The sequence below is a fragment of the Zeus faber genome (genome assembly GCF_960531495.2).
Source record: "Zeus faber genome assembly, chromosome: 5".
NCBI classification, from domain to species: domain Eukaryota; kingdom Metazoa; phylum Chordata; class Actinopteri; order Zeiformes; family Zeidae; genus Zeus; species Zeus faber.
The window spans coordinates 30,557,755-30,565,730 of NC_137192.1; the positions used below are offsets into that span (position 1 = coordinate 30,557,755).

Sequence of the window (7,976 nt, forward strand, 5' to 3'; positions counted from 1 at the left end):
TCCTGGGCCTTGGTTTGTTTTCGACCGATAAATATAAACCCTGAAATACCCCCCTTTGGAAAATAACGAGCCACGCGGCTGCGGCAGCGAGCTGCGTTTCTCATTCAAAGCAAACACCGCACGGGCGGGGATGTGAAGACCGGCGAACGTCAACGCGGACGTCAAGACGCTCGGGAGACGTATCAACGCGGGCGGGCGAGCGGCGCCGCCGTCGCCCAACGCCGGTCGTGCCGCCGCTCGCCGGCAGGGCGGCGCTGTGGCGCGTTTGAGGAAGCGCGGCCGGAAGTTGTGTAACCGTCATCGTTTGAATCCCCTCGGCCGGATAGCGCCGACCCAGTTAGCTGTTAGCCGTTAGCCGTTAGCTGTTTTTTTTTTTTGTTTGACCCCCTCTTTCGCTTGATTATCACCCGTTTGCGCTCCAGCGGGCGGGGCGAACCCCACGCCTGCAGCCATGTAGCGGCTTACACGTCACGCGGATTCGCGAAGGTGAGGAAAATGGACGAGCGTCGGTCGCGTCCCGCCGCCGCCGCCGTTGTTGTTGTTGTTGTTGTGCTAACGGCGTTAGCTCGTCTCGCTGCGTTCGCCGGAGCTAGCTCGCGAGTTGGGGACGGATAAGCAATGTGTTCACTACTCCCACGCCGCCCGCCGAGGTCACACGCGTGGGGTTGTCAGGTGGCGTAATGTTGTACGGAAATTGCACCCACCCGCCCAAAAGTCCGTGTGTTTACCCGTTGTGTCACATGACGTTGCGTTTGCCTGTTGAGGGTTTTGGCTTTTCATTTAGAGATGATGCAGTGTTACAGCAGCAGACATGAACACAATAGATAATTAAGGATAATTATTCCCGGCTCCATGTAAGTATACCAAAAACATTAACAATCTCTGTTAATTAACGCCCATGTGAATTTACAATAAACCTCTGTATCGACATATATTATTACATTCTGCTGAACAATGCTGTCGCAATAATCGTCAACGAAATTTTTTTTTATATTCCATAATTGGATGTTTTCCCCAAATATTAAAGGTATCTTTAACATAATATGAGAAACGTTAGAACAAATAGAGTGTGCGTTTCCATCAGTTGAGTTTAGGCAAATTAACTATTGAAACTTTTTATCTGCAGATGTGCAACAGAAATAAATGTCTCCATCACAGTATTATAGGCTTATACTATGACAGATTATAGAATTCAATTATTAATAGCAATTATTTAGTTGGTAATGAATCGTCAACTGAAATGTCATAATACTGTCGTCCTTAATGAAGTTGTCGTATTGCCATTTCAGATTTAGCTCGTCTAATATGAGCTCACTACTAGGCCAGCCTTCCAGCTCATGCAGAATACTACCTGGAGATGGGAGTCAGGTGAGACCCGCACACACTCGCACCTCTGATCTGTGTGGAGGCGCTGGGGGATGTGAAATCAACGCCGTGTGCATGTGTTTGCATGTTGAAGGTGCAGCCCAAAGCTCCTCTCCTGCAGATTCTGCGTGTTGCCGGAGCCCAGGAGGAGATCTTCACGCTCAAAGAGGTGGGGTGTCGGGATTGCCACATGAGAAACAGTCTGTCTTTGTCCGCCTTATTTTATTCCAGAGAATCGCTGAAAACCCAGTACTTAGTGTGGATTCGTCCGTAATAGTTTCTGCTGTGTGTAGGTGATGCATTACCTCGGACAGTACATTATGGGGAAGCAGCTCTACGACAAGCAGAGGCAGCACATCGTCCACTGCCAGGACGACCCACTGGGAGAGCTGCTGGAGGTGGAAAGCTTCTCAGTCAAAAACCCAAGGTAAGCTGCACTCACTGAACGTCTGTGGGTCCTTGAAGTCTCGATTTGTCTTGAATTAGAGACATCTCATAATGCGATTGTAATGTGCATTGCTTTCTGTGTGGTTTCACTGCACGGCATTTACCGTCTGCCAATAACATAGTCTAGTTTCAAATGGCGTTGAAGGTCCTAAAAGTGTTTATTTAACTTGATATCTATGCATGAAATTAACGACAAGAATCAAATTTAAAATTTGTGTATTTTCCTTATTACAGTCCAGTGTATGAAATGCTCAAGAAGTACTTGGTGGTGCTTGGTGGTGCTGGTAAGTGTATGGAATGGGGATTATGCACTGAACTATACTGGGCACAACTATGATTGACATAGGATTCTTTATTTTATTTCTTTTTATTTTTTTTGTATTTGATTGATGACTTGATTCATTATTTACTGTGTTCATTCTTGCCATGATATGCTTGAATTAGCTATCTGTTCATGGCAACCATCTCATTTCACACAACTAGGAATTGATCCATTTCTATTTGTGTGTCTGCAAGTGATTTGATTCTCAGCAGCACACCAGCTTGATGTATTTCCATCTCTGCTGAGCCAACAAAGCCTCTCAATGGACAAAGCTTGAGAGTGTTTTTGATGGGGTTAAAAAAAACCAGTTGTTATAAAGGGTGGGGTTTTGCTCTGTCTGTTACTGTGTCTCATTTGAAATGCAGACGCTGCAGAGAATCTTTCTTTGGGCCGTGAGTGTGTTGAGGGCGGAGTGGAGGATCGTGGTCAGGTAAAGCTGAAGCATGGTGCTCAGGAGAAACAGAGACCCTCAGCCTCGGTCACCTTTTCACACAACCCGTCCAATCACCCAGCAACCCCAGTCATAAGTTGAAAGTGATCCGTAATTATTCAACGGTGCTGGATTGAAAACAAGCACCGTAATTTTCTCTTGAGTTGCTGCCGGCTTGTGTGTGATGTTGTGAGGGCCAGGGCTGCTGTCTTCGTTGGTGTGCATTTGTACAGAGTGGCACCGTCTCTGTACACCCCCCTCCCTGGACTGGTCTGGTGGTATTCCATGCTGTCCTCTGAGGCCCACCAGCGCCACCCAGTGGATGGGGAGGCAGAGTCACGCTCTCTGTCTGTCAGAGTTCTCTTCTCTGCTTTGAACCGGGGCAACGCAACTCCTGATCCAGTCACCGGCCCAGCGACAATTTTACCCTCCCCTATGCTCCCCAAAACCCCCCCTGTCCCTTGTACCAAAACCCAGTCAAATAATCCCCATTCCTTCTTTATCTATGTACCCTCTACATTACACAGCTTTGCTTAAAATTATATTTATGCTCAGACTTCCTCTATCACTCAGTGACTAGAAAGCTCTGCTTGAGTTTATTTGACACAATTAGGGGCAACGTTTAGTTTCTCTCAAACCACAGCACGAGGTGTGTTCTATGTAAATACTTTTCAGTAGATACACATTTTATTATTCCATGCCTACTGCTGATTCTGTTAATTTCATCATTTTCTGGGGTAGTGCTTCAATGTCCTTAGAGTATGTATGTTGTCTGTCTTGCCCATGTAAAAAGGTGTCTGAAACCACCTCTTTCTGACACGTAGAATATGCTGCTAATTCAGAGTATTTAAGTCAAAAGTCAGGAAGCATGAAGTAGATTTCATGTTTGGTCCCATAAAGTTCTTCAAACCTTTCCACATGGGTTTAATCTGTTTGGAATAGTGCCCTGGCTTATCTTTCCAAGCACCCCTCCATCTGTGTCTGTCTCTTTTCTCACCTGTTCTCTACTGATCAATGCCTCAGTTCGCTCCAAATACCCCCATGTTTCACCCTACCCCACCTTCCCTCCCCCCCTGGTCCCTACCCCTTTGCCCAAATCCACTCGCCCCAAGTCCCGAGGCCCACTTGAGAAGGAGTTGTGAGTCCTCCGTGTGTCCAGTCACAGCTCTGTGCTCTAATCCTCACCTCTCCCTCCCCATGTAGATTTTTGGAGGTGTGGCCAAAGCAGGGCTGGAGGCTGACAGTGAAAAGCCCCTCCTCTTGCAGACCCCCTCCCAGAGACGACCCCGCGACCCAGACGAAGGTGAAAAGAAGGAAACCAGGCAGTGCAGCCCACCCCTCCACCCCATCTGAAATAACCATCATTCTCATTCTAACTTATCCATACGCAGTATTCATGTTGAGCTGAACGCCTGTTAAATTTTTAGCTTGGCTTTCCTCCTCAGACTCTCTTGAGGGCTTGCCACGGTCGGCCTGCAAACGGCCAAAGTTAGACGTTACTTTGGACGAGTGGGACCTTTCCGGTCTTCCCTGGTGGTTTCTGGGTAACCTGCGGAGTAACTACAGCCGCAGAAGCAACGGCTCCACTGACATCCACACCAACCAAGTAAGAAAGAGACGTTTGGCGGCAGAAGGTTTCGGCCCGCGTAGAATTTAAAAGGTTGCTCAACCGGGTTAAGAGGACAACGGTGATGTGACTGAGGTGTCAGCTGTCCCCCACGCAGGAGGAGGACACGGCCATCGTGTCGGACACCACCGACGACCTGTGGTTCCTGACGGAGGGGGAGAGCGAGCAGGTGAGCGTGGAGATGAAGGAGGCCACGCTGGAGGGCGGCAGCGGCGGGGAAGGAGAGGCTTCCCCCGAGGAGGACGAGGGTGGAGGGAAGGAGGAGAAAGCCAGCGGAGAGGTGCGACCGGCTGGCTTTGTCTCTGTGCTGCTGCTCTATGCGGACACCTATATCTGCGGCCATTTTGATTTACTCTCGCAGGAGTGAATATCCCGGTGGCCGCAGGTTAATTATCGTCTTCAATTCTGATTAGATGCAGGAGGAGCTGGACGAAGATTCCCAGTGTCTGAGCGACGACACTGACACAGAGATCTCCACACACGTACGTGGCAAGCCTTTTTATTTCCATTTTGTTTTGTACCACCATTTTGACACCGTTTTAGTCAGCCTGTTGTGGATTCCGTGACATGACCGCTCTAACCCCCCAGGACGCGTGGCAGTGCACAGAATGCAAGAAGTTCAACACCCCCCTCCAGCGGTACTGCGTGCGCTGCTGGGCACTGCGCAAGAACTGGTACAAGGATGTGCCGAGGCTCGCCCACTCCCTCTCTGTCCCCGACATCCCAGCATGCAGCTCTTTCACCGCCCACGACGACGAGGACGACAGCGACACGGGCATCGACGTCCCAGACTGCCCCCGGACGGTGTCCGACCCCGTCATCCTGCCCTCGCACTGCACGGCCGACCGCCCGCTGCCCACTCTGGGCGCGGCCAAGGGGCGCCCGACGTCGGTCTTCCCCAAGGAGGAGCAGTCGTCGGGGGGCGAGAGCCAGGAGAGCGTGGGGATGGAGGTGGAGGTTCGGCCCGAAGCGCTGATGGAGCCCTGCAAGCTGTGCCGGGTGCGGCCGCGAAACGGGAACATCATCCACGGGCGCAGCGCTCACCTGCTCACCTGCTTCCCCTGCGCCAAGAGGCTGCACAAGTTCCACGCCCCCTGTCCCGGCTGCGGCAAGATCATCCAGAAGGTCATCAAGATCTTCATCCTGTAGAGGAACCGCTCGCTCACTTCTCACCTGAAGCAAGCACGACAACGCACGGAACACTGCACCCGACCACCCAAAACAAAAACACACACACATACCTGCACTTGAATAAGCTCCATTATGGGTGCATGGTTTATTTTGGTGTTATATTGCCTCCTACACCTATAACTTAAGATACCAAATGTTTTGTCACATCTTAAAAGGGGATGCAAAATAGGAGGTAGCATGTATTTTATTTATTCGAGTTCCACACAGGGATGTCAATATTTTGGGAGCCAAGGTATTTAATGTTACAGTGGCATGTATTTGTTTGTCAATTTTTGTCATTGATCGGTCGTTTGTGGTAAAACTACCTTGTTCCCATTGAGCGAGCAGTAGTCAAAACCCAACGATTGTTCGATCCACTTTGGTGTTTTATTTTATTTTTTCCCCGTCACAGTTCTACTTTGTTTGGGAGCTGGGAGTGTGATACTGCACGTGTGGCGCGTTCTGAAAACAGTTTTCCTTTTAACCCATTCCATCCCACCTCTCCAGTTCTTGCGACAGTTCTGAGCACAAGCTTGAAGGAAGATTTCTCTCAAAGCCACGGCTACAGCTCTTCATCTTAAGTACCTTGAAGCAGTCGTGCACTGCTTACTCTCATTAGGTTCACGCTCCAAATATCAGTGAATGTAGGATCCCAAGTTTTCCCTCGACACGACGGCAGCAGTCACCAAACTGCTTGATACATGACGAGTAACTCTCTTCCAGGGACTGTGCTAATTCTTATTCTATATTCACACCTGCCAAGCTGCTGAGTGTTTTGCCTACAGTAGCATTCATTGTGCCAGTTTTTTGTAATTACCTCTTTTAAAAAGGCTATTTGACCTTTTCTTTTTAAGTTATGGCAAATTAACAATTGCTTTCTATTTTGTATTTAATTTATTTATAAATGTGTTTGAAATTGTTCCGATGCACACATTCAAAAGCAAGAAATGTAGGGCCAAAATGGATATGATCGCACTTGTTCGGCTAAATCGTGACCAGTGGTATAACTTCAAACAAAATAATTGTTTGATGGAAATTTTGAAGCGGTTCCCTCAAAGACATCGACACGGGGGCGACCACTTAGTACTTTATGCGCGTGAAGGAGTCATTTTAAGCGTTACACTGCCATGTAAAGAATTTGTGTGTGTGTGTGTGTGTGTGTGTGTGTGTGTGTGTGTGTGTGTGTGTGTGTGTGTGTGTGTGTGTGTGTGTGTGTGTGTGTGTGTGTGTGTGTGTGTGTGTGTGTGTGTGTGTGTGTGTGTGTGTGTCTCTGTGTCTCTGTGTCTCTGTGTGTGTCTCTGTGTGTCTCTGTGGGGCCAGCCTATAATTCAAACTTAAATAATGCACTCTTAAATTCTTCCAAGTTTCCTGTGCGGAGACGACAAACTCGTTGACTTTTCTCTGCTTTGCCTGAACGGCTGCTTTGTGTTGTGTTGTGCTCTTTGCTTGCGCTTTACCCCTCTGCCAGCAGATGGAGGGAAGTCTCAGTATTGTTCCTGGTGCTCTCAAACGCTGTACCATAACAGTAATACTATTACTAACGATGTAATGTACGTAGAGCATGCCTCCTAGCGCGACGTAAACCAGATATATACTGTATATACCACATGTACAGTAAAAGCTGTAAGATATTACTATAGCCCATTATATTTATTCCCGTCATTCTATTCCCTTAGAAATGCAACGGCATCCAGATTGCTAGTCTCTTTGTTCACTGATTATGCTGTGTCACCGCCTCAAATCAGTGTGCGTCTTCAAAAATGATAAATATGGTACAGTGAAGTTCTTTTGTACATGTCAAAGGTAAGTCGCCTCAAAATCTGAATGTTGGTAATGCATACGCTTGACGTGCTGCTGTAACTTTTGGTAAAGCAATAAAGATTGTTTCAGTTTATTCCTGTTTTTTTTTTTTCCTTTCATTTGTATGTCGATGTACATTATCCATTGGTGAAGAGGTGTGTATGTGTGTGTGTGTGATGGCTGAAGAATAAGTCATTGTACGACAGGCCAGCTGTCCTGGGTCCTCTCCCTTCGACAGGGCTGCCCCAGCACCTGCCTGGCTCTCTCTTCTGCCAACTCTCCTTACAATTTATCTTCCTTTACCATCTCACCCGCATTGCTGCGTTAATACCTGGGGCTATCCAGCGTATTGCAGGAGTAATCTACCATGGAAGTATTTAAGTTCTGCTTTGTCATTAGGGGGTATTTCCTTGTCCATCAGATTTCTAAGGTGGACAACAATAACAATCTCGGGTTGAGTAAAACTTATGAAAGCCTATATTTTTATTCCAAAATAGTTTTTATAGCACCATGAAAATGAAAAGTGCAAAGCAACGGCAAACTTTCCAAATTTCTGACGCTTCATTAAATTCTTCACAAAAAGGACATATACACAGATTGGGGCCACATTAGAGAAATGAACACCATGTGAGTTCTGAGTCTAATCCAATTCTGCTTTCCTTTTCGCAATCATCAGCGCGGTGACTTGAATTTGCTCAAATTGGATTGAGGCCTGGAGTCCACGTGAGGAATCCAATGGACAAGGCGTTGCACTCAGGGGGGGTTTCCATGTGAAAGACCCTCTCATGACGAAGCACAACTGAAATACTTCCATA

General features: G+C 47.7%; 1 protein-coding gene across 3 annotated transcripts; it reads left to right on the plus strand.

Moving 5' to 3' along the window:
- Positions 1-318: 318 nt before the first annotated feature.
- On the plus strand, positions 319-7,210 carry mdm4 (MDM4 regulator of p53). Of its 3 annotated transcripts, none has more exons than XM_080000149.1 (11): positions 319-486; positions 1,290-1,368; positions 1,460-1,534; positions 1,659-1,792; positions 2,047-2,096; positions 2,500-2,564; positions 3,768-3,867; positions 4,010-4,170; positions 4,274-4,471; positions 4,605-4,673; positions 4,780-7,210. In XM_080000149.1, the coding sequence occupies exons 2-11, from the start codon at positions 1,306-1,308 to the stop codon at positions 5,338-5,340; spliced, it is 1,476 nt and encodes a 491-aa protein (XP_079856275.1). In that variant the 5' UTR covers positions 319-486; positions 1,290-1,305; the 3' UTR covers positions 5,341-7,210. The 3 variants fall into 3 exon arrangements, with proteins under 3 accessions (XP_079856275.1, XP_079856277.1, XP_079856276.1); XM_080000151.1 differs by having other exon boundaries at positions 4,289-4,471; XM_080000150.1 differs by lacking the exon at positions 319-486 and adding an exon at positions 829-854.
- Positions 7,211-7,976: the final 766 nt, after the last annotated feature.

What these genes read in the sequence shown, in the direction of transcription:
- mdm4 (XM_080000149.1), top strand. Translation starts at nt 1,306, where the DNA reads ATGAGCTCACTACTAGGCCAGCCTTCCAGCTCATGCAGAATACTACCT. An exon ending in TTCTCAGTCAAAAACCCAAG is followed by an intron (nt 1,793 to 2,046) that starts GTAAGCTGCACT and finishes TCCTTATTACAG; the next exon opens with TCCAGTGTATGAAATGCTCA. An exon ending in ACCCCGCGACCCAGACGAAG is followed by an intron (nt 3,868 to 4,009) that starts GTGAAAAGAAGG and finishes TTTCCTCCTCAG; the next exon opens with ACTCTCTTGAGGGCTTGCCA.